This window comes from Bombina bombina, chromosome 3 (assembly GCF_027579735.1).
Source record: "Bombina bombina isolate aBomBom1 chromosome 3, aBomBom1.pri, whole genome shotgun sequence".
In the NCBI taxonomy this organism is placed as follows: domain Eukaryota; kingdom Metazoa; phylum Chordata; class Amphibia; order Anura; family Bombinatoridae; genus Bombina; species Bombina bombina.
Genome location: NC_069501.1, coordinates 651000422 through 651028377, shown reverse-complemented (window position 1 = coordinate 651028377; position 27956 = coordinate 651000422). Strand labels below are relative to the sequence as shown.

Below are 27956 nucleotides of genomic sequence, written 5' to 3'. Positions count from 1 at the left end.
CGAAGGCCACACCTTCATGCAGTCTTGGGGGTTGGCTTTGGTTTCTTGTAAGGCTTGGATTTATTCCAACTCGAGGAAGGCTTCCAATTGGAGCCAGAGTCCGTAGGGGAAGGAGTGGTTTTCTGTTCTCTATTTCGTCGAAAGGAACAAAACCTATTAGAAGCTCTGGATTTGCCTTTAGACTTTATCTTGAGGCAAAAAAACTCCCTTCTCCCCAGTAATAGTGGAAATAATTGAATCCAACTGGGAACCAAACTATTTATTACCCTGGAAAGAAAGAGATAGTAACCTAGATTTAGATACCATGTTAGCATTCCATGATTTGAGCCATAAAGCTCTTCTAGCTAAAATAGCTAAAGACATAGATTTAACATTTATCTTGATGATATTAAAAATAGCATCACAGATAAAATAATTAGCATATTGACGCAAACTAACAATGCTATGCAAATCAGAGTCTTTTTCCCGTTGTGCTAAGCTATCCAACCAAAAAGTTGATGCAGCTGCAATATCAGCCATAGAAATGGCAGGTCTGAGCATATAGCCAGAATGCAAATAAACTTTCCATAGATGAGATTCAATTTTCCTATCTAAAGGATCCTTAAAAGAGGTACTATCTTCCATAAGAATAGTAGTATGTTTAGCAAGAGTAGAAATAGCCCCATCAACCTTGGGGCATTTTCCCCAAAACTCTAATCTAGCCACTGGCAAAGGATACAACTTAACTTTAAACCTTGAAGAAGGAACAAAAGAAGTACCAGGCTTAGACCATTCCTTAGCAATCACATCAGAAATGGCATCAGGAACAGGAAAACCCACAGGAGTAGTCACAGGAGGTTGATAGACAGAATTTAAATGTTTACTGAATTTATTATGAAGAGGACCAGACTCCCCGATATCCAAAGTTATTAACACTTCTTTTAACAAAGAACGAATATACTCAATCTTAAAAAGATAACATGATTTATCAGTGTCAATGTCTGAAGTAGGATCCCTCTGAACCAGAGAGATCCTCATCAGAGGAGGATATATCAGTATGTTGTCGGTCATCACAAATTTCATCAGTATTATGAGAAGTTTTAAAAGACCTTTTACGTTTATTGGAAGGCGGTATAGCAGCCATAGCCTTCTGTATCGCATCAGCAATATAATTTTTCATATCAACAGGGATATCATGTACTTTAGATGTTGAAGGAACAACAGATACTGTACTAGCACTAATAGAAACCTTCTATGCATTCAAAAGCTTAGCATGAAAACTGTTACATACTACAGCTGGAGATATAATCTCCACTAGCTTACAACAGATACACTTAGCTTTGGTAGAACTGTGTTCAGGTAGCATGGTTCCTACAGCAGGATCAGATTTAGACATCTTGTAAAATCTAAAAAAAGAAAAATAACAAACAGAAATATCTTTCCTTTGCTTTTAGGTTTAATTTATGATTTAAAAAGAATTTTTTTTTTTGTATTGGAGTTTCTCCCAACCACCAAAGGTTCTCACCATCAGGAACACTAGCCCATTAATTGGGTTTGACCTAAAAGACCGTTGACTTTATTCTCACCATCAGGAACCTCAGACGGACTCTCACCACTAGGAAAATAATGTTTCCTTTTCTACACATTATTAACTTTTGACTTTTATTTGGATCTTCACATTTAGCCTTTTTTAGGATTTTGTTTCTTGGATTACAATCACTGACTTTGTTCTCTTTTTTTTTTTTTTTTTTTTGAATAAGCAAGTTGATACTGTCTGTTTTCTTTATATTTGCAATTACTAAGAATAATTTTTCACTCCCTTTTTATACACATTATCACCACCAACACTGGTACATAATATCTCTTACGGTATCCTCCTCCTAGTCGATATCAGCAATCCATTCATTTGATTTACTGCATTTTATTAATCCACACATTGGATTGATTTCTTTCAGACATTGTTTGGAATTTTAACTTTCTCATATTTTTATTGGGGCTACCATTATTATTGCCTCTGTATCATTTTATATTCAATGTTTTTATATAGATATATTCAATATTTAATTTGTACAAGAGTGGATCCACATCTTATTGTTTCTATTGTCATTTATTACCACTGTACCCACCGTGGCATGTTTTATTCTTGTGTAAAGTACTAGATTTACAATTAAAATATTTCTAAATACACACTCTACACATTGTACAACATCTAGCCCATTTGAGGCGCTCTGAACACATTTATTTATTTTCTTAATAAAAAAGTCACCAAAGCTGAAAAAAATACAGCCGCCAGACCACTAAGCAGATATCTTAAACAACTGGACACCAGCCCTGACACACAAACAGGGGAAATGGCCAGTAGCCAATTCCCACAAGCCAACAGGGAGCAGGCACCACAAACTGATGAACAATCACAGCCCTTAACTAAGGGAGACATTCGCTACTTGTCTTCAAAAGAGGACATAAAGGGAGTGCTCCAGGAAATGAGAAACCTTTTTGGAGATCTGAAAAAACATATTGTTGCACTGGAGAATAGAGTGACCAAGACAGAAACTGAGCAAGCAACCATAGCTAACACAGTGCAGCATAACAGCACATACATACAGCAACAGCAGGCTAACATGCAGGCCCTCTCTGACAAGCTAGAGGACCTTGAAAATCGATGCCGCAGAAATAATATAATATAAGGGTCAGAGGGGTCTCTGAACCAATACATCTTCCTGCAATTGAAGGCTACCTGCAGAGTCTTTTCCGCACGATAAAGGGTACACCTAGCTCTCCTGAAGTTGTAATGGAGCAAGCACATAGGGCCTTGTGGCCTAAACCACCACCTAAAAGTCCACCCAGGGACATAATCATCAAGTTCCTGAATTTCAGGGAAAAAGAAGAAATCCTTAAAATGTGCCAGAGCTAAACAATCCATATTGCATGTGGGAGAAAAAATCCAGCTCTTCTCGGATTTATCACCTGTAACACTCCAAAAGAGAAAAGAACTCAGCCACATCACTTTGACTTTGGTATAGCAGCCATAGCCTTCTGTATCGCATCAGCAATATAATTTTTCATATCAACAGGGATATCATGTACTTTAGATGTTGAAGGAACAACAGATACTGTACTAGCACTAATAGAAACCTTCTATGCATTCAAAAGCTTAGCATGAAAACTGTTACATACTACAGCTGGAGATATAATCTCCACTAGCTTACAACAGATACACTTAGCTTTGGTAGAACTGTGTTCAGGTAGCATGGTTCCTACAGCAGCTTCTGATACAGGATCAGATTTAGACATCTTGTAAAATCTAAAAAAAGAAAAATAACAAACAGAAATATCTTTCCTTTGCTTTTAGGTTTAATTTATGATTTAAAAAGAATTTTTTTTTTCTATTGGAGTTTCTCCCAACCACCAAAGGTTCTCACCATCAGGAACACTAGCCCATTAATTGGGTTTGACCTAAAAGACCGTTGACTTTATTCTCACCATCAGGAACCTCAGACGGACTCTCACCACTAGGAAAATAATGTTTCCTTTTCTACACATTATTAACTTTTGACTTTTATTTGGATCTTCACATTTAGACTTTTTTAGGATTTTGTTTCTTGGATTACAATCACTGACTTTGTTCTCTTTTTTTTTTTTTTTTTTTGATCACTGACCTTGTTCGCTTTTTTTCATTTTTTGAGCAGCATTTTTTCCTTTGTAATTTTCTCAATTTTTCACATCATTTTTTTCACTTTTGAATAAGCAAGTTGATACTGTCTGTTTTCTTTATATTTGCAATTACTAAGAATAATTTTTCACTCCCTTTTTATACACATTATCACCACCAACACTGGTACATAATATCTCTTACGGTATCCTCCTCCTAGTCGATATCAGCAATCCATTCATTTGATTTACTGCATTTTATTAATCCACACATTGGATTGATTTCTTTCAGACATTGTTTGGAATTTTAACTTTCTCATATTTTTATTGGGGCTACCATTATTATTGCCTCTGTATCATTTTATATTCAATGTTTTTATATAGATATATTCAATATTTAATTTGTACAAGAGTGGATCCACATCTTATTGTTTCTATTGTCATTTATTACCACTGTACCCACCGTGACATGTTTTATTCTTGTGTAAAGTACTAGATTTACAATTAAAATATTTCTAAATACACACTCTACACATTGTACAACATCTAGCCCATTTGAGGCGCTCTGAACACATTTATTTATTTTCTTAATAAAAAAGTCACCAAAGCTGAAAAAAATACAGCCGCCAGACCACTAAGCAGATATCTTAAACAACTGGACACCAGCCCTGACACACAAACAGGGGAAATGGCCAGTAGCCAATTCCCACAAGCCAACAGGGAGCAGGCACCACAAACTGATGAACAATCACAGCCCTTAACTAAGGGAGACATTCGCTACTTGTCTTCAAAAGAGGACATAAAGGGAGTGCTCCAGGAAATGAGAAACCTTTTTGGAGATCTGAAAAAACATATTGTTGCACTGGAGAATAGAGTGACCAAGACAGAAACTGAGCAAGCAACCATAGCTAACACAGTGCAGCATAACAGCACATACATACAGCAACAGCAGGCTAACATGCAGGCCCTCTCTGACAAGCTAGAGGATCTTGAAAATCGATGCCGCAGAAATAATATAATATAAGGGTCAGAGGGCTCTCTGAACCAATACATCTTCCTGCAATTGAAGGCTACCTGCAGAGTCTTTTCCGCACGATAAAGGGTACACCTAGCTCTCCTGAAGTTGTAATGGAGCAAGCACATAGGGCCTTGTGGCCTAAACCACCACCTAAAAGTCCACCCAGGGACATAATCATCAAGTTCCTGAATTTCAGGGACAAAGAAGAAATCCTTAAAATGTGCCAGAGCTAAACAATCCATATTGCATGCGGGAGAAAAAATCCAGCTCTTCTCGGATTTATCACCTGTAACACTCCAAAAGAGAAAAGAACTCAGCCACATCACTTTGACTCAGAGAGCACAAAGTGCAATACCGTTGGGGCTTCCCAGTCTACCTAGTGGCGACGCACAACAATAGGACGGCAGTCTACAGGCCTGGCGGGGACCCGCAGACCTTTTACACGGCCCTTGTAATTGATAAAGAAGAGGCCACTCCAGCACAACAGGAGAACTCAGAGGATATAAGCATAATTGAGCAAGGATAATACGTTTCCAAGACTTTGTTTTGCCCTCTCTTATGCTCACCAGCAGGAGACAGGGAGGTCTCGTTTGAACTGGAGGTCCACTGGAAGACATGGCACAAAAAGGGACTGGACTTTGACGTCCTCTATTGCCTATGGTTATCCAAGACAATTCTAATTGTGCCAATATTGAGAATGTGGCCGCTCACATTCTCTCTCTGTGCCCTCTAGATTATAGAAGGTTTTGCGCTCAAGTATTGCTTAGTTTTTGTCTTATAGTGAGTTAAATGGTTTAGCTATGTAATTGTAAGCTATTCATCCCCTCCACCCCTACCCATCCCCAATTGGCCCCTCCTTCCCCGTCCTACCCTCACCTACCAACTTTCACATTCCCCCCCCTCCATTCCCTCCTTATAATTCACATCTAAATACTCATACATGTTTCACATGTAGATACAACTACCCTTAAGAGTCTACCACGTGGAGGCACATGCCAACTCCCAAAATCCATGGAAGACTCTGAAATATGTGCAACCCTGCGAAGACATGTTCTCGCTTCCCCTTTATCATACTGATCCCTCACCCTCTCCCTATACTTAGCTTAATCCGAATTGCTACAAAATAACTCCCTACCTAATAGTAGACTAAACCATTAGGGTTTATACATATTTTTAAGAAAGTTATCCATTTTAGGGTTACTACCCCAACAGACACTAGTTTGATTGTTTTGTTTTTTCTGTCTCGTTCATTTTGAATTTAACACAGTATCTTTTTGACAGGGAAAATTATACTTGAACAAACACTGTTTACTCATTCTGCCCTTAGTATCGGGCAGTTGATTAAAAAAGAAAAATCTTGGTTACTTCTCTTCCTAATTACTAAACTCATTTCTTCTCCTTTGTAAACTAACTAGTTCCCCTTTTCTTTCTTCTCTTACCACCCCCACTTTTTTTTTTTCTTCTCTCCTCAGTATGGACCAAAAAAAAAAAAAAAAAAAAAAAAGCAGATTCCAGTCCCACAACCTCACATTTACCTCAATAAACGCGAACCCAGGTAAGAGGTCAATTGCTCTAAAAGAATTTAAACGCTTAAAAAGTCAAATAATCTTTATACAAGAAACACATTTTCATAAGGGAAGAAAGCCAAAATGGTTTGACAACACGTACACTACAGCTCATTTTTCATCAGGTTCTGAAAAAAGGGGGGAGTGGGCATCTTGTTCCACAAAGCAGTACCAATTAAGATAGTACATGTCGAGAAAGATCCAGGACGACGATATTTACTAGTGCAAGGTACATTGTACAGTCACATTAGTCTGCATATATGCTCCAAATACAGCATAACATCAATATGTAAAATGAGTAATTAGGGTATTATTGGACCACTCCAAAGGTCCAATATTTATGGCCGGAGATCTAAATCTTCCCTTAGACCCACATCTTGATACCTCTAATGGGGTGTCTTCTGTCCCTTACAAGACTATCAAGAGTGCAAGAGCCTCCCTCGCTGACATCCACCTTCACGACATATGGAGAACATTGCATCCGACAGACCGTGACTATACATATTTCTCTCCTCCACATGACAAGTACTCACGTATAGATTACTTCTTCACAGACTCTATAGGACTAGACATGACAGTCGACTGCAGATTAGGCTCCATTACATGGTCTGACCATGCGCCTGTGACATGTACAGTGGTTTGGCCTGACATCCCTCCAACAACGTACATCTGGAGACTAGACTCCTTGTTAGAATCACCCCCTATATCCGATGACATTTGTAAATCTTTGACAGAATATTTCTCGATCAATGACCCTTCGAGTACTTCACTAGCAAACACATTGGAAGCACATAAGTGCGTTATACGTGGAATTTTTCTCAAACATAAAGCCAGACAGATTAGATCGTATAGAGAGAAACATACACAACTATTGAGGACAATCTCTGACCTTGAAACTAAGCACAAGCAAAATCCGACTGATGGCACAATCAAAGCTCTCATCACCAGGGCCAGGAATGATCTTAAAAACCATCTTCTGACAGCCCCCAAAACGAATGTTTTGGACCAAACAGCAATACTATGAGGGGGCAATAAGCCTGGTAAATTGCTAGCTAGATCGATACGTAGGTCGCAGCTCAAAACATACATACATTATCTAAAATCCAGGGATGGCTCCAAAATTAAAAGCAGTGGCCAGATAGCGGAGGCTTTCCACACATACTATAGTAAACTATATAATTTGTCCAATACAACCAACGCAATACAAACCACAGAATCGCCATCCAGCAAAGAGAGACAAATTGACGAATATTTATCAGGGTTAGAGTTACCCCGACTAGATGACGCAGACGTAGATGTACTAGACGCTCATATTACCCTAGAGGAACTGACTGATGCAATTAGAGATCTTCCTAAAGGGAAATGCCCCGGTCCAGATGGACTTACACCCAGATACTTCAAGACATTTCTTCCTCTACTGGCCCCACACATGCTCCAATTATTCAATAGCTTAAGGGACTGTCCTAGGATGTTGGAGTCCATGCTAGAGGCACACATATCAATTATCCCTAAACAGGGAAAAGAACCCACGGCTCCTGAAATTTTAAGCCCATATCTTTATTAAATACAAATATCAAATTGCTGGCTAAGATTTTAGCAAAACGACTAAACAAATTTCTCCAGAATTTGATTTCCCCTGAGCAGGTGGGTTTCATCCCAGGTAGAGAGGCACGAGACAACACCACTAAAGTCCTACAATTGGTCAACTATGCAAGACTTGGAGTGCCGATGGCCCTCTTCTCCAACGATGCGGAGAAGGCCTTCGACTGGGTCGGTTGGCCTTTTCTGCGCCGGGTGATGAAATCAATTAACTTTGGAGAGAGTTTCCAAAATATGGTGTTTGCTCTGTACTCAAACCGGAGTGCCTGTGTTAGAGTGAATGGCTCGCTTTCTGAGGCGTTTAAAATAACGAACGGAACCAGACAGGGGTGTTCCCTGTGCCCGCTTTTGTTTGCCTTGACTATAGAGGCCTTAGCACAAAAGATTCGACATAACAACAAGATCACAGGGATCACATTGGGGGACACAGAACATAAGCAGGCACTCTACGCAGATGACATCCTGTATACCCTTACGAACATAAACACATCAGTACCCGAGATTCTTAGAGAAATAGACCTATATGGAGTAATCTCAAACTTTCATTTAAACTTAGGGAAATCTGAACTCCTGAACATTAATGCTCCTCAGGAACATGTAGACATGCTCCGGGACAAGTACCGGGTCCCAGTTTCAACATCGAAGCTCCGATATCTTGGTATTTAAATACCACACAAACACCAAGACTTATTTAAAGACAACTACTTAAAGTTAAAACATGAAATCAGTAGTGATCTTTCGTCATGGAAAAACAAACTGCTATCATGGCTCGGTAAAATAGGGGTTATTAAGATGAACATACTACCGCAAATTCTGTACATTATGCAAACTATCCCGATCTCCCTGCCAGGAGACTATCTTCCCCAGTTACAGAGAACACTAGAACAATTTGCATGGACAGGCACAAAGCCCAGAATACCACGGAAGACCATGTATCTTCCTAGAGATAAGGGAGGGTTGGGTTTCCCAGACTTGAAAACATACAAACGAGCTATAGCTCTACAACATATTGTAGAATGGTCACAAAACACGACCCACAAATTGTGGGAGTGGACAGCCAGATCCTGGGACTCAACAAAGTGGGGACACTGGCTTGGATACCCTCGACACAACGCCCCAAGGTTCTAAACAAATATCTTATTCTAAAAGATGTTCTGACTGAGTGGGACAGGACAGCCTCTTCCTCCATCCGTATTACACATGGACTTTCACCCTTGCTACCTATATTAGAGAACCCTGCACTACCCTACTACAAAATTAGGAACCAGACTACACACACCATACACCCTTAAAGAGGGATGTCTCTATAGAGCTATAGAAAATGGGGGATTTAAATCACAACGTCAAATGTTTGAGTTGAGTGACTATCTTCTCCTCCTGGTTGAGATACAACCAATTGCTGCACTACATAACACACCTCAGACGCAGCGATCAATTAGCCAGAGACCCCACTCCATTTGAACGACTATGTATTGCGAGTAATCCACAAAGACAACTAATTTCTCTTATCTATAAACTTTTATCGGACAACCCTGACGCCCCCCTCCCCACGTACGTAACGACTTGGCACAGAGAACTTAACAGAGAATACGACAAGGAGGAGTGGCTTAGGGCATTCTCACTGGTCAGACGATCCTCAATATCGGCCACCATACAGGAAATCCAATTAAAACTACAATGTAGATGGTATCTCACACCAGCCAGGTTACATTGCCTTTTCCCCACTGCCAGCCCTCTGTGCTGGAGAGGATGCGGCAAACTTGGAACACTTTCACATATATGGTGGTCGTGTCCGAGGTTGGGGAATTTTTGGGCATTAATAATCAGGAAAATTTCGGAAATCTTACATAAAGAGATTCCAAAGGCCCCAGAGACGATGCTCTTCCTAAACCTCCCTAAACTTAAAAGCGTGTGCACCCGATCTCTCCTATTACTAATGCTCACAGGAGCAAAACGACTGATCCCCAAAAAATGGAAATCACCTGATGTTCCTTCAGTTGACGAATGGCAATCCTCAGTAACTGACCTCCTTGCCTTAGAAAGACTGCACTTCCTTAAAACAAGCCAAATAACAACCTATGAAACGATACTGGAGCAATGGAGGGGCTCCCTTACTTAAATGAGCCCGCCTAAGAGAGACTGTTGGCCCTAGAGGCGTAAATTTTCTTATAATTTTTTTCCCCTCCTTGCCCACCTTCCCTTCTATCCTCCTCCTTTTCTCTTCTCTCCATCTTTACCTACTCTTTCTTAACTTCTACCATTTAGTTACAACTACTTCTTATGTACAAAGGACGAGAGGAAGAAGATGTTCTGAAGAACCAGGATTATGTTAAATGTTATTTATCAGTTTATTTGCTTGAAAAATGCTAGATAAAATATCAAGCTTTTGTAGGACCGTCAATAATGAATAGTTCTGAACCTTGACACCATGTGTGTGTTAACTGCCATGCCTGACGTTCCTATCTTATGTATTATTGTTTATTACTGAACAATAAAGCTTGTTTATAATAAAAAATGAAAGAAAAAAAAACATATATTTAAAACTTTACATTAATACATAAAGCGCCAAACCATAGCTGAGAGTGTCTTAAAATAATGATACATACTTACAGAAAGACACCCATCCACATATTGTGTTTTTGACTCTTCTATGCACAAGGAATGCAGATATATTTATGCTGTATTATTGTTTAGTGAAGTGTTTGGTATGCACAAATGGGCACTATTATATCTTTTTAATTCATTACATAATTTTGAGTCATTTTATTACTAACACTTATGAAGAACACTTCACTGAAATCACAAATTAACATTATTTAAATAATGTGTAAAAGTTGCATGGGACCGTCACATTTTATTATTCTAGAAACACAATATTAATTCATTAAAAAAAAAAAAAAAAAATGTATGCTTACCAGAATTATTAATTTATTTCATGATGGAGAGAGCCCACAAGATCATTACATGTGGGAATACATTTTCTGCACACCAAGAAGAGACAAAACAACTTTACATGCTAGAGCTTTGCTTACCCCAAACCTACAGTAATCCTCTGCTAAACTCAGTTATAATATATGGCCAAGTAAAGAAAAAAAAAACCCCACAGATACAGGAAAGGAACTAAGAAGGAAAAATGCAAAACAAGCCCTGTTGCCAGATATGTTATGATACCAAGAATGGGGGTTATATTCTTTCACCATCATAAAAATAAAAAATAAATAATCAGGTAAGCATACATTGTGTTTTATTTCATGAAAGTCTATGTGATTATCCAATGTGGGTTCCAATACCCAAGCAATTAAATTCAAAAGATCGCTAAGAAATAGAGCAGGACAAATACAAGTTGGAAGGCATGTTACTGCTCTGGAACAGTGGCTCTCAGTACACCCCAGACTAACATTAAAGGGACATGAAACCCAAAATGTTTATTTCATGATTCAGATAGAGAATACAATTTTAAACAACTTTCTAATTTACTTCTATTATCTAATCTGCTTCATTCTCTTGGTATAAATTGTTGAAGGATGAGCAATGCACTACTAGTTTCTAACTGAACACATGGGTGAGCCAATCACATTCAATATATATATATATATGCAGCCACCAATCAACAGCTAGAACCTAGGTTCTCTGCTGGTCATCAGCAAATGATAACAAGAGAAGGAAGCAAATTAAATAATAGAAGTAAATTTGGAAAGTTCTTTAAAATTGTATTCTCTATCTGAATCATGAAAGAAAATGTTTGTGTTTCATGTCCCTTTGAGTAAATATAGTCTAGAAATAAGGAGGTAATGTCTGAAATAAAATGTGCCCTCTGACAATTATGTACCTCAGAATAAGGTATCTGCTAATAGCCTGTGTGCATGAAATCTCCATGTTCCTCTCTCTTGTGCTTCTGGCTCTGTATTGGGAAAATAGGTCTCACATAGGTCTGAACCTGATGAATCTGGAGCACCTCAATTCTTCACCTTCCTCCTGTGGAGGCAAAGATGAGACTGCGGATACCAGATAGGTGAGAGGGATTAAAAGCTTGATGAATTTTGGGTATTTTGCCACCTCCTAGTGGCCAGAAGTTGAATCCCACAGGTAATGGCTTGTGGAATCTCACCACCTTATGAAAGGTTTATTATTGTTTTTTTACTCTGCAGACCTATTGTTGCATTTACAGTTTTGCAATTCTATGTTTAAGTTTTTTTCTTATTTAATTTTTTTAATTGTGCATAACATTGGACTGCAGTAATTATTTATTTTCTTGTACTTTTATACGTTTAATAAAATGAAATAATATAACAAAAGGTATTTGTTTCATGCACATCTATCTATATCTATCTAAATATATATTTATCTAAATATATATCTATCTATATCTTTCTCTATATATATATATCTATATAAAACAAACAGTGAACAACCCAGTGTGGCATTGAACATTAAACTACAAATCTCATGTGTTTGTTATTGTAATAGCATTCTATGAATATATATATATATATATATATATATATATATATTTTTTTTTTTTTTTAAATAAGTTCCTTTAATTGAGAACTTCTAAAAGAATTGGAAAAAAATAAGTCAATCAAATGATTGGAAAAAAACATGAACTTACTTTGTCCAAGTCATCATCTCTTTCCAGGGCAGTCTCTTCATTTATATTCTCATCATCCAGAAAAGGATTAGTAGATATAGGAGGCTGTGGATCTTGCTTTTTCTAAAAAATGAACACACAAAAGAGCCAATAAGTTTCCACCTTCCTATATTTATCAACTGTAAATACATTTTCTTTGTTTAAGATCTTAAAGAAGTCATCTACTTTCTAGTTTTCTATTAAAACATACTCCTGTGATAGTGAAACTATGTTTCAGGGATGTCTGTAAAGTATATAAGAAATAACAGTCATTTTTCAGAACTAATTTTTTAACTACAATCTTCGTGGTTTGGAATGATATGCCATATCGTGGCAGTATGATATTATACAAGTTATATTGATATACAGTGACTAGTTAACCGTATAACAGCAGCAATATGACCAAGTCATCTCAATACACAGTGTTAACAAAAAAACAAAAAAAAAGAAGAGGCATATTTCTCAAGAATAAGTGGAAAATATCTACCTAATCGTATAGCTCTAAAACCAATAACATTTCACAATATTATAGATTGATAACTAATCAGTTACAATGAAGATGCGCTATAACTTAATTTTAAATATAGCACTGAAATTCAAATACTCCGGCAACCACTTCAAAAGTAATCTTTTTGGTGAGCTAATGGTTTGAATTGTACACAATTCGCCACTTTAGCAATACAAAAAATTGGAGAACAGTTTAAACCGTTAGCTAACTAAAAAAATGACTTTTGAAGTGGGAGGGTTATTAGAATTTCATCTCTACATTAAAAAAAGTTATAGCACATCTTCATTACAACTGATGAATTAAACTCCATCTAAAATTTTGCCAACATGGATCGGTTTATACAAAGTGGAATGTTAATCATTAAAAACAAAGATAGATGTGGCGCTAAAGATAGCTCGGTATATCTAAAAATCAGGATTCCAATAAAACATAGGGTAATACCTAATACTAAATTAATAGTGATACAGAAAATGGACTCAATAGTAATTAATAAAATCACGTAATCTTTATATTTGATGATAAAATTAAACGGAGTTAAAAAAGTCAATCAATACATTAGTTTAATAATACATATATACATAAATAAATACACATACATAAATAGATATATACTGACATTCAATGAACCACCGGTGGTTTTGAAAAATCCTAAAAAACGATTTAAATTATAATTATTTAAAAAGGAGAAAACTTTCTTAGGTGTATAATCAATGTAGATTCCACTGAGAGTTCCACTTTGAAAAGACTGTCCTGTATAAAATCCAGCGCTAATGTGGTGATTAGAAGGTTAAATAAGCCAAAGAGACCCGTTTTTTTCGTAGTTATTCAATGTGTCCAGACAGTCACAAGTATCCCCAATCAAATCCGACAAGTGCTGAAAATAACTAAAAGTACCTTTAGGCTGCAGGACATGTACCTCCGGGCAGGCTCTCTTAGGTTCAGAGACTCAACCGGGAACTTCGATCACTTTTCCTGTGTGTAGTGACCGGGTAGCCAGGTCCCTTCTCGCAGCTGTTTTCCTGTCAGCCGAGATCCTTCGTCGGCAAGCGTTTGGCGTGTGACGTAATCTCAAACGTCACGTGGCTGAAGTCCTCCAATCAGTGAGGGGATTCCCCGCTGTCAGTATTGTTGCGGGAAATTTGAAATCCGGACTTTCTCAGAGCGCTCTGATAGTAAGTGGTAGCAGTTCAATGGTGCATCTACGCGTTTCAGCCGTGTACCGGCCTTTGTCAAGTAATCTTTTTGGTGAGCTAATGGTTTGAATTGTACACAATTCGCCACTTTAGCAATACAAAAAATTGGAGAACAGTTCAAACCGTTAGCTAACTAAAAAAATGACTTTTGAAGTGGGAGGGTTATTAGAATTTCATCTCTACATTAAAAAAAGTTATAGCACATCTTCATTACAACTGATGAATTAAACTCCATCTAAAATTTTGCCAACATGGATTGGTTTATACAAAGTGGAATGTTAATCATTACTTTAAGGGACATGAAACTCAAACTGTTCTTTTATGACTCAGAGAATATAATTTTTAACAACTTTCCAATTTACTTCTATTATCATTTCTGCTTTATATTCTTTATTGAATGAGTAGCAATGAATTACAGGGTGTATAGGTGTAGCCACCAATCAGCAGCTAGGTACCAGCTCCCCAGTTTACCTAGGTATGCTTTTCAACAAAGGATACCCAAAAAATGAAGCAAAATAGATAATAGAAGTAAATTGGAAAGTAGTTTAAAATTGTATGCCGTATATGAATCACAAAATAATTTTTTGGGGTTTCATGTCCCTTTAACCCCTTGCACAGTTAAACATAGGTATTATGTCGCACAGTACTTTCTCCAGCGTACTGGGTTAACGTAGTGTCAAGGTATTTGAAATATTATTAAATAATATATAGAAGTATATTTATCTTTATTTAATAAATCTGTGGATGTGCACATGGTCTGTAAAACAAAGGATTATTTCTAAGAGATCCCCCACACTCATTATGTAAATTATGCTAAACACACAGGGGGGGACCATGGAACATTTGGCCTGCCCAATTTAATACAGTCACTTAGAGGAATGTTGGGGGAAGTAATTTTGAAAGAGAACAGGATACAGGCCCACATATGGGTTTCCTCCAAGGGAAATGCCGATCCGTCTGAAAACATGTGAGATACACAAACATTCTTCAAAGGACTGATAATTAGCACAAATTTGTTTTGAGTGATTCAGGCTGTGTGGCTGATAACACAAGAATACACAGAGAAAAACACAGACAAATGCTAAGGTGTGACTCTGAACATACAGCACACAGTGAAGACACATGGCTTACATTATGATTTCAAAGCAACTGTAGTTAGATTTCAAATAAAATATACTAAGAAAATAAATACAAGACATACATATTTTGAAAGCATGAATATCTTAGCCTCTGTGTGTTTAAGAATATAAATAGATGTTTGTGGACCTAAAAGTAAATGATTAATAATACTTAATTTTATTTCAGATGGACCATAGACATATGAAATGCTTGGATCCCTTCTAATAATTATTTCTATTTTTATTGCAGACAACCATTGGTCATGAGCATCAATCTATGCACTTAGAAAGAGATGGAATACCTGCATGAAATGAAGTGTCATATCATATGAATGTGCAATAAATGTTTATAAAGTTTTAAATACATCTCTTAAAATATAGTGAGATGAAAATATGGAAGTTACTTTGATGTGATATGACTATGAGATAGAAATTTTCTGTTAGGCTAAATGAAATATAAATTATTTTAATATAATGTTAGATATATGTGATGTTTCATATCAAAATGATCAGAAAACTCATTAAGATATAACTTATCCAAAACAAATATTGTGAATAGTTTTTGCAGTAAATTATGATAAAATGAATAACCATTTCATAGAAATACTGATTTAAGTTGTTTCAAATGTTGCTGTGTCCGTTTGTGCTGCCACCTGGTGTTATGTTGCGAGAACTACAGCCAGAAGGTTCTTTCTGGCTGTTAAAAATGAAATTTCCAAGTGCCAATCCGATTAGATTTCCCAGATAACCAATGGGAAGATCAGCTCCCGTAGTGCCACCCACATGATGTCATCAATGATTGAAAACATATATAAGTAAGCAACAGAGAAATAGGAAAAAAGGCTGTTTTAACTTTGGAGGATATCTGCTGCTGGCATTTTGAAACCAATCTAAACAAGCTGACTAACTCCTTCTCATTGATTGCAAAAATTACTTATCTGTCTTATGAGATGACCTAAAGACCGCTACGAATTGGTTCAAAATTAGTGAAGTATATTGTATTTTAAATTGGTAGTCATAAGCCTAGGTATTGTTTAAATCTGTAGATGATTTGCTAAGTAAATCATCTGTGCAAGTTCTGATATTGTAAGTTAATTCTGTATTAGGATAAATTGCAGTTAAATAGCAGAATATATATATATATATTATCCTATTGTTGAAAGAGCACAGTTTAGAATTGTATTGCTTGGATGTTAAAGGTTTTTAGTCCCATTGTGTTAAATAAATAAGGCTGAATTGTGAAGGTATATTTTTCTGGGTTTTGTAAGAAGGATAACATATTTTAAGAGTTGGTTTTAACGCATATAAATTTTGTGTCATATTCTAATATTGCAAATATATTTCAAAAATGTTCATGGATATTAACTAAATAAAAGAGTTCAGGTATTTATATTAATTTTATTGTTTCTAGTAGATGCATGTTTATTAAGGGTTTCTATTTTTAAAGAAAATTATTGGTTGTATTGTGTCATAACCCTGCCATAAGCTGATATATATTATTTGGATAGCACTACTAAGATTTTCATAAATATACTGACAGTAGTGTCCAAGATAGAGGTGCTTGTTGCAGCCTAGACAGTGGAGGCCGCAACCAGAAGACAGAAGGCATCTATCTTCATTAGAGTGATAATATCTGTGTTAGTCTCTGTAATGATCCTCGTTGGTGACAAGTGGCCGCTGTGGGAGGGAAAAAGGGAGGTGGGTGGATCGGCCCATAAGCGGATGAGGGAATGGAGTGACTATGTCCCTTGCACTACAGATAAAGATTTATGAAGGAAGAGGGAGGGATCGGGCCCTACGCTACAGAAAAATATAGAGGGGGGGAGTTGGGGAGGGTGAGGGAGCACCTACATTACAGAATAAAATAACAAAATAAATAATATTATAAAAAATACAAACAAGTCATAGTTTGTTAGTTGCTGCTAGTAACCAACATGGCAATGGCCAGTGTGTGTGTGTAAGGGAGATGGGAGGGTGAGAAGGGACCCCTACACACTACAGAAATAAATAATTAAATACATATATTCTGCCAGTCCCTAAGATGTGAAGCACAGCTGCAATTAGCGACCTTCTAATTTCTAAAAACAAATGGTAAAGCCATGCATGTCTACTGTTTCTGAACAAAGGGGACCCCCCAAATAAGCTTTAACAACCATTTGTCTTATGACTGCAGTAGTTGTGTATAAATAATTTCAGTGAGAAACCCAAAATTTGCGAAAAAGTGTATGATTTTTTTTTTAATATGATTGTATTTAGTGGCCAAATAGTGGCATGAAATATACCAAAATGGATTTAGATCAGTACCTTGGGTGGTCTACTTTAAAAGTATAGTACATATAGTTCTATATAGGTAAAAGGAAAAAAAAATAAAGGCTCTGTTTCTGTTTGAATGGAGTGATAGCTAAAGTGCAAAAAATTCTCTGGGCAGGTTTTTCTCTGAAATTCATGGAAGCGAAGGGGTTAAAAAATAAGAAAATGATATGTCAATCCCTTATCAGCTATAATGACATGCAATCCATAGTTGAAGGAAAAGACCCTAAAATTGTAAGAGATAATATGATAATATGATAAGAGAATGATAAAGGCATCTGTTAAAGGAGAATAAACACCTTGAAATTGATTATATAAAAATGTTAGTTGTGCTTAATAAAAACAACATTACAATATACCTTAATTACTAATTTCTCTTGTTAAGTGTATTCAGTCCACGGGTCATCCATTACTTATGGGATTATATCTCCTTCCCAACAGGAAGTTGCAAGAGGATCACCCAAGCAGAGCTGCTATATAGCTCCTCCCCTCACATGTCATATCCAGTCATTCTCTTGCAACTCAACTAGATAGGACGTTGTGAGAGGTCTGTGGTGTTTTTTATGCTTAGTTTATTTCTTCAATCAAAAGTTTGTTATTTTAAATGGCACCGGAGTGTGCTGTTTGTTCTCAGGCAGTATTTGGAAGAAGAATCTGCCTGCGTTTTCTATGATCTTAGCAGAAGTAACTAAGATCCACTGGCTGTTCTCGCACATTCTGAGGAGTGGGGTAACTTTCAGAAAGGGAATAGAGTGTGGGGAATCCTGCAAACAAGGTATGTGCAGTAAATTATTTTTCTAAGGAATGGAATTGACTAAGAAAATACTGCTGATACCGATGTAATGTAAGTACAGCCTTAAATGCAGCAGCGACTGGTACCAGGCTGATGAATGTATGTATAATAAGTAATTTTCTAAGGAATGGAATTTGACTAAGAAAATACTGTTAATACTGAAGTATTGTATAAGCCTTAACTGCAGCAGAAGCGACTGGTAGCAGGCTTATTAATAACACTACCTAACTTTTAAAGTGTATGTTTAAAACGTTTACTTGCATGTTATTCGTTTTTTGTGAGGTACTTTGGTGATAAATCTTTTGGGGCATGATTTTCCACATGGCTGTTGATTATTTCTACATAGAAACGGTTAACTGAGGTTTCCCACTGTTGTAATAGGAGTGGGAGGAGCCTATTTTAGCGCTTTTTTGCGCAGTAAAAATTCGGTTTCAGTCTTCCTGCTTCTTCCTCCTTGATCCAGGACGTCTCTAGAGAGCTCAGGGGTCTTCAAAAGTCATTTTGAGGGAGGTAATCAGTCACAGCAGACCTGTGACAGTGTGTTTGACTGTGATAAAAACGTTAATTGTTAAATTGATTATCCGTTTTTGGGTATTAAGGGGTTAATCATCCATTTGCTAGTGGGTGCAATACTTTGCTAACTTAATACATTTACTGTGAAAATTTGGTTGCTATAACTGATTTGGTTCATTGTTATTTCAACTGTGACGATTTTTTTGTGCTTCTTAAAGGCGCAGTAGCGTTTTTTATATTGCTTGTAAATTTATTTGAAAGGATTTTCCAAGCTTGCTAGTCTCATTGCGAGTCTGTTTAAACATGTCTGACACAGATGAATCTGTTAAAAGGCCAATGTGGAGCCCCATAGAAATATGTGTACTAAATGTATTGATGTCACTTTGAATAAAAGTCAATCTATATCTGTAAAGAAATTATCACCAGACAACGAGGGGGAAGTTATGCCGGCTAACTCTCCTCACGTGTCAGTACCTTCGCCTCCCGCTCAGGAGGCGCGTGATATTGTGGCGCCAAGTACATCAGAGAGGCCCATACAAATCACTTTGCAAGACATGGCTGCTGTTATGACAGAGGTATTATCTAAATTACCTGAATTAAGAGGCAAGCGCGATAGCTCTGGGTTAAGGACAGAGCGCGCTGATAATGTGAGAGCCATGTCTCATACTGCGTCACAATTTGCAGAACATGAGGACGGAGAGCTTCATTCTGTGGGTGACGGATCTGATCCAGGGAGACCGGATTCAGAGATTTCTAATTTTAAATTTAAGCTTGAGAACCTCCGCGTATTGCTAGGGGAGGTATTAGCGGCTCTGAATGATTGTAACACGGTTGCAATTCCAGAGAAAGTATGTAGGTTGGATAGATATTTTGCGGTACCGGTGTGTACTGATGTTTTTCCTATACCTAAAAGGCTTACAGAAATTATTAGCAAGGAGTGGGATAGACCCGGTGTGCCCTTTTCCCCACCTCCGATATTCAGAAAAATGTTCCCAATAGACGCCACCACACAAGACTTATGGCAGACGGTCCCTAAGGTGGAGGGAGCAGTTTCTACTTTAGCTAAACGTACCACTATCCCGGTGGAGGATAGTTGTGCTTTTTCGGATCCAATGGATAAAAAATTAGAAGGTTACCTTAAGAAAATGTTTGTTCAACAAGGTTTTATCTTACAGCCCCTTGCATGCATTGCGCCTGTCACTGCTGCTGCGGCATTCTGGTTTGAGTCTCTGGAAGAGGCCATTCGCACAGCTCCATTGGATGAGATTATGGCCAAGCTTAAAGCACTTAAGCTAGCTAATGCATTTGTTTCTGATGCCGTTGTACATTTAACCAAACTAACGGCTAGGAACTCCGGATTCGCCATCCAGGCGCGCAGAGCGCTATGGCTTAAATCCTGGTCAGCTGACGTGACTTATAAATCTAAATTGCTTAATATTCCTTTCAAAGGGCAGACCTTATTCGGGCCCGGCTTGAAAGAAATTATTGCTGACATTACTGGTGGTAAGGGTCATACTCTTCCTCAGGACAGGGCCAAATCAAAGGCCAAACAGTCTAATTTTCGTTCCTTTCGTAACTTCAAGGCAGGAGCAGCATCAACTTCCTCCGCTCCAAAACAGGAAGGACCTGTTGCTCGTTACAGACAGGGCTGGAAAGCTAACCAGCCCTGGAACAAGGGCAAGCAGGCCAGAAAGCCTACTTCTGCCCCTAAGACAGCATGAAGAGAGGGCCCCCTATCCGGAAACGGATCTAGTGGGGGGCAGACTATCTCTCTTCGCCCAGGCTTGGGCAAGAGATGTCCAGGATCCCTGGGCGTTGGAGATCATATCTCAGGGATATCTTCTGGACTTCAAAGCATCTCCTCCACAAGGGAGATTTCATCTTTCAAGGTTATCAGCAAACCAAATAAAGAAAGAGGCTTTTCTACGCTGTGTGCAAGACCTCTTAGTAATGGGGGTGATCCACCCAGTTCCGCGGACGGAACAAGGGCAAGGGTTTTACTCAAATCTGTTTGTGGTTCCCAAGAAAGAGGGAACCTTCAGGCCAATCTTGGACCTAAAAATTTTAAACAAATTCCTAAGAGTTCCATCATTCAAAATGGAAACTATTCGAACCATCCTACCCATGATCCAAGAGGGCCAATACATGACCACGGTAGACTTAAAGGATGCCTACCTTCATATACAGATTCACAAAGATCATTATCGGTACCTAAGATTTGCCTTTCTAGACAGGCATTACCAGTTTGTAGCTCTTCCCTTCGGGTTGGCTACGGCCCCGAGAATCTTTACAAAGGTTCTGGGCTCACTTCTGGCGGTTCTAAGACCGCGAAGCATAGCGGTGGCTCCGTATCTAGACGACATCCTGATACAGGCGTCAAGCTTTCAAATGGCCAAGTCTCATACAGAGATAGTTCTGGCATTTCTGAGGTCGCATGGGTGGAAAGTGAACGTGGAAAAGAGTTCTCTATCACCACTCACAAGAGTCTCCTTTCTAGGGACTCTTATAGATTCTGTAGAGATGAAAATTTATCTGACGGAGTCCAGGTTATCAAAGCTTCTAAATGCTTGCCGTGTCCTTCATTCCATTCCACGCCCGTCAGTGGCTCAGTGCATGGAAGTAATTGGCTTAATGGTAGCGGCAATGGACATAGTGCCATTTGCGCGCCTGCATCTCAGACCGCTGCAATTATGCATGCTAAGTCAGTGGAATGGGGATTACTCAGATTTGTCCCCTCTGCTAAATCTGGACCAAGAGACCAGAGATTCTCTTCTCTGGTGGCTTTCTCGGGTCCATCTGTCCAAGGGTATGACCTTTCGCAGGCCAGATTGGACGATTGTAACAACAGATGCCAGCCTTCTAGGTTGGGGCGCAGTCTGGAACTCCCTGAAGGCTCAGGGATTATGGACTCAAGAGGAGAAACTCCTCCCAATAAATATTCTGGAGTTGAGAGCAATACTCAATGCTCTTCTAGCTTGGCCTCAGTTAGCAACACTGAGGTTCATCAGATTTCAGTCGGACAACATCACGACTGTGGCTTACATCAACCATCAAGGGGGAACCAGGAGTTCCCTAGCGATGTTGGAAGTCTCAAAGATAATTCGCTGGGCAGAGTCTCACTCTTGCCACCTGTCAGCGATCTACATCCCAGGCGTGGAGAACTGGGAGGCGGATTTTCTAAGTCGCCAGACTTTTCATCCGGGGGAGTGGGAACTTCATCCGGAGGTCTTCGCTCAACTGATTCATCGTTGGGGCAAACCAGATCTGGATCTCATGGCGTCTCGCCAGAACGCCAAGCTTCCTTGTTACGGATCCAGGTCCAGGGACCCGGGAGCGGCACTGATAGATGCTCTGACAGCCCCTTGGGTCTTCAACATGGCTTATGTGTTTCCACCATTTCCGATGCTTCCTCGACTGATTGCCAAGATCAAACAGGAGAGAGCATCGGTGATTCTGATAGCGCCTGCGTGGCCACGCAGGACCTGGTATGCAGACCTAGTGGACATGTCGTCCTGTCCACCGTGGTCTCTGCCTCTGAGGCAGGACCTTCTAATTCAGGGTCCTTTCAAACATCCAAATCTAATTTCTCTGAGGCTGACTGCATGCAGATTGAACGCTTGATTCTATCAAAGCGTGGCTTCTCGGAGTCAGTTATTGATACCTTAATACAGGCACGGAAGCCTGTTACCAGGAAAATTTACCATAAGATATGGCGTAAATATTTATATTGGTGCGAATCCAAGGGTTACTCATGGAGTAAGGTTAGGATTCCTAGGATATTGTCTTTTCTACAAGAAGGTTTAGAAAAGGGTTTATCTGCTAGTTCGTTAAAGGGACAGATTCTGCTCTGTCTATTCTCTTACACAAACGTCTGGCAGAAGTTCCAGACGTCCAGGCTTTTTGTCAGGCTTTGACTAGGATTAAGCCTGTGTTTAAGACTGTTGCTCCTCCGTGGAGCTTAAATTTGGTTCTTAAAGTTCTTCAAGGGGTTCCGTTTGAACCCCTTCATTCCATTGATATTAAGCTTTTATCTTGGAAAGTTCTGTTTTTGATGGCTATTTCCTCGGCTCGAAGAGTCTCTGAGTTATCGGCCTTACATTGTGATTCTCCTTATCTGATTTTCCATTCAGACAAGGTAGTTCTGCGTACTAAACCTGGGTTTTTACCTAAGGTAGTTTCTAACAGGAATATCAATCAGGAGATTGTTGTTCCATCTTTATGTCCTAATCCTTCTTCAAAAAAGGAACGACTTTTGCATAATCTGGACGTAGTCCGTGCCCTAAAGTTCTATTTACAGGCAACTAAAGAATTTCGTCAAACTTCTTCCCTGTTTGTCGTGTACTCTGGTCAGAGGAGAGGTCTAAAAGCTTCAGCAACCTCTCTCTCTTTTTGGCTTCGTAGCATAATACGTTTAGCCTATGAGACTGCTGGACAGCAGCCTCCTGAAAGAATTACAGCTCATTCCACTAGAGCTGTGGCTTCCACCTGGGCCTTTAAGAATGAGGCCTCTGTTGAACAGATTTGCACTTTTTCAAAATTTTACAAATTTGACACTTTTGCTTCTTCGGAGGCTGTTTTTGGGAGAAAGGTTCTACAGGCAGTGGTTCCTTCCGTTTAAGTTCCTGCCTTGTCCCTCCCATCATCCGTGTACTTTAGCTTTGGTATTGGTATCCCATAAGTAATGGATGACCCGTGGACTGAATACACTTAACAAGAGAAAACATAATTTATGCTTACCTGATAAATTTATTTCTCTTGTAGTGTATTCAGTCCACGGCCCGCCCTGTCTTTTAAGGCAGATTTAAATTTTTATTAAAACTCCAGTCACCACTGCACCCTATGGTTTCTCCTTTCTTGTCTTGTTTCGGTTGAATGACTTGATATGACATGTGAGGGGAGGAGCTATATAGCAGCTCTGCTTGGGTGATCCTCTTGCAACTTCCTGTTGGGAAGGAGATATAATCCCATAAGTAATGGATGACCCGTGGACTGAATACACTACAAGAGAAATAAATTTATCAGGGAAGCATAAATTATGTTTTTGGCCCAATTTCATGTAATTTAGCTCTAAGAATTGAGGATTTTCTAATTCTCAGAACTTGATATGCCCCATCTGACTTCTCAAGGCTAACCACTCTACATTCCGTTGCCTAATTGTCTTTAGCTGATAACAACTGCAAAACAATGCACTTTATACTAACAATATGACAGTGAATAGCGTTGTTCTCTGAAGACTAAAGCCCACATTGGCTCCTCAAAGTAAGGAAATTGGTGAGTGGAGTTTTATTGAAAAACAATTGCAGGAAAAAGAATGTTAATTTGTTTTAAAAATGCAGGTATGTTATTCTACAGCAACACAACAAATATATTATATTATCATTACAAGGTGTAAATCTCCAGAACACCTAAATTAGAATCAATACTGTCATAATGATGACCTATATCTCAAACAGGAGCATTAATCCTGAAATAGCGGTATTAAAAGGATATGAAACACAACAATTTTCTTTTAGAACTAATACCCAAGCTACGGAAATACACGAATAACCATAAAGGGAGGGATTGAAAAATAAACAGATTTTTTTCCACTGAGAAATAAAATTCACAACCCAAAAGAAAAAAATCTCTTATAATAAACTAAAAAACAGGCAAAATCAGTAAACTAAAGGCCCTTTCTACCAAAGGTTGCTTCAGAGGAACCATAAACATCAAAATGGTAAAAAAAAAATTAAAGGTATGCAAAGAAGACTGAGTGGCTGCCTTGCAAATTTGATCAACTGAAGCCTCATTCTTGAAAGCCCAAAAAGTAGCAACTGACCAAGTAGAATGAGCCATAATGCGCTGTGGTTGACCCCCGCCTCCAAATAAGCCAGGACCAGGGCCTGAACAAAACAAGGAGCATCAGGAAAACTAGTAATCTTCTGTGAAATAAAACTATCCTGCAAAAACTGAAGAATCCAAGGGATTCTAAAAGAATTTCATGACAATGATGATCTATATATCATTGTAGGTTTTCCAAAACTTGTGATAAATGTTCCTAGTGACAAGTTTTCTGAGAAACCTCTATGTCTCAGAACTATGTGTTCACTTTCCATGACATGAAGTTTTAGAGACTTTAGATCCGGATAAGAAAAAAGGACCTTGAGACAAAAGGTCTGACCACAGAGGAAAAGGTCAAGGCGGATCTCTGGACATTTGAATCATGCCAAAACCTGTAGGGCCACACACACAAATAAGCAGGTTGAAATGTCCAAACTACTGGAGCATCCACTGTACTTGAGGATCTCTGGACTTTTGCAAAGTACCTGGAAGGTTTGATGTTCAAAGAGAGAGGCCCTCAGATCTATTTCTGGCAGGCCTCAAATATCCACAATCAGATAGAAAACATCCTGATGAAGGGACCATTCCCCTTGACTAATAAGAAACAAAGTCTGCCTCCCAATTGCTCAATTCTGAGATGTGAATCATAAGATTTAGACAAAAAGAGAGAATACAAGACACATCAGGGATAGGGAACTGTGAGCTCCCCCTTGATGGTTGACAGAAGCTATTGCGGTGACATTGTCTGTCTGGAAACTGAGATAAGGCTCCCTTATTAACAGAGGTTAAAAGGGACAGTCTACTTCAGAATTGTTATTGTTTAAAAAGATAATCATTTTATTACCCATTCCCCAGTTTTGCATAACCAACACAGTAATATTAATATATGTATTACCTCTGTGATTTGCTTGAATCGAAGCCTCTGCAGACTGCCCCCTTATTTCAGTGCTTTTGACAGACATGTGGTTTAGCCAATCAGTGCAGATTCCTAAATAACTCCACAGGAGTGAACACAATGTTATCCATATAACACACATGAACTAGTACTGTCTATGAAAAACTTCCAAAATGCTCTGAGCTAGGAGGTGGTTTTCAACGGTTTTAGAAATCTGTTTGTGATTACCTAGGTTTAGCTTTTCAAAAATACCACCAAGGGAACAAAGCAAATTTGATGATAAAAGTAAATTGGAAAGTTGTTTAAAATTGCATGTCCTATCTGAATCATGAAACTTTAGTTTTGACTAGACTGTCCCTTTAAGCAGAGTTCTATAATATTGATTGGCAAACTCGCCCAATCCCTGTGCTGTTAGAGACCCATAAAACAGCTCCCCAACCTAAAAATTTGCATCTGTGGTAATCAAAGATCAGGTAGGACGAGCAAGAAGCCCCCTGAATAATAAACTGATGAGTCAGCCACCAAATTAAACAAAACTGAATTGCATCTGAAATTGCATTGATGAGACCTATTACTTATATACAAAGAGCCACTGAAGGGAGTGAAAGAGACTGAAGGTTCAGAAAGACTGATACCAGAGTCATCCATCTCTATTCTGTTAGAGAAGAATTGATGGACACTGAATCTGTTTAGAAGAAACAACAATAATTGTGTCATGTGAATTATTCTAAGGAAAGGGCTGAGCTAGTACCATGATATCATCCAGGTAAGGAAGCACTGTAATACTATGAGCTCTGTTAAAGACAAAAGGGTACCTTTGTAAATATGTTTGGAGTTGTAGCTAGACCAAATGTAAGAGCAACACACTGATAATGCTTTTCCAGAAAAGCAAACCTCAGAATCTGGTGAAGTTTTGAGTAAATTGGAATATGAAGGTAAGTATCCTTTATTAATGTGGACATAAAATGACCTTGTTTAAGGTAGAATAGTCCTGTATGTTCCATTATGAAAGATGGAATCCTTATGAACTTGTTTAAAGTTTCTAGATCCAAAATTGGTCTGAAAGAGTCTTCCTTTTTGAAACAATGAAGAGATTTGATTAAAATCCCAATCTCTGTCCCTGTAATTGGACAGGAATAATTATTCCCATATCTCAGAGGCCAAGAAAGGATTTCCCATGAGGTAAAACCATCCTATAATAAACCATATCCCAAATACATCCCTCTGAAAAGCTTTGTACTTTGAGGGGAACCAGGCCGCAACATAGATTAAAAGTCACTTTCACTGAAGAACTTATGCACATCTTCATTCTTCAACCACTTCCAATGGAGGCACAGTAAAGACTAAAGGTTGTGTGAGGTGTGAGGGGTTTTATAGGGCTCTTGGGGTTTGGAAAACGTTTTCTCCTCCTACTGGTAGGAATTAAATCCTATATGTAACAGATGGTGGGCTCTCACCACCTATATGAAAGAAAATTGCATGTTCTATCTGAATTGTGAAAGAAAAACTTTGGGTTTTCATGTCTTTTTAATGCAGGCAAACAAGAGTTTACATGTCCCTTTATATATTGTGATGGGCAACAGAGGAGATACTTCAAATCCATGTTTTTGTTCCCTATGCCTATGATTCTGTTATGTGATTACGATTATCATAGTAATCAGCTGATAGCTACCTGGGCACGTTATTCTTCATTTGAAAGATTTTTTAAATTTTCTTGCTTATTTGGGGAACTGTGGATTTTTTTTAGAGAGGACACAGGTAATTACACGCAGCCCAAAGGACTCAGTAGGTCCCCCGAGAGAACAAGCAATCCTCCCTGAGCAGGAACACTTCGCTATATTCTAGGGGTTTAATGAACAAAACAAAAGACCCATGGAACATATGAAAAAAACTAAGTAGCAAACAAAGGTTAAAACACTAGTTAAATGTTTCACCATGAACATAATGCACCAAACACATATCATGCTGTTCAATTATTAAGGCAATCCTTCATACTTTTTAATTTAAGGATTGTCACAAAAACTAATTCTGGAATATATATGCATATTAGCAACTGCAATCAAACCATAGGAGAGTGAAAGGCTGAATTAAAAAAATACTATTTTATTACATCTGTTAGAGTAGATTTAAGAAGGAAATTAAAAGAAATGTAAACTAAAAAAGTGTGGGTGAGAGGAGTTGAAGATAAAAAAATAAATAAAACAAAATTCAGGACCAATAAAGTACAATAAATTAAGTAGAGAGATCTAATTACTTGACATTTGGCAGAGGGTAATGGGTGGGACAACAGGAGGGGACAATAAGTGAAAAGGAAGAGTGACTCATGGAGTGTTCATGTCAAACTTTTCTTTTTAAATAACTAAGTCT

General features: G+C 38.3%; 1 protein-coding gene across 1 annotated transcript in view; it reads right to left on the bottom strand.

Moving 5' to 3' along the window:
• The window catches only part of VPS53 (VPS53 subunit of GARP complex), an 833787-nt gene that overhangs the window by 282720 nt on the left and 523111 nt on the right, over positions 1-27956 (bottom strand). The window contains exon 12 of the mRNA XM_053707376.1: positions 12422-12523. Coding sequence (XP_053563351.1) covers positions 12422-12523 — 102 coding nt within the window. The remainder of the gene's footprint in view (positions 1-12421; positions 12524-27956) is intronic.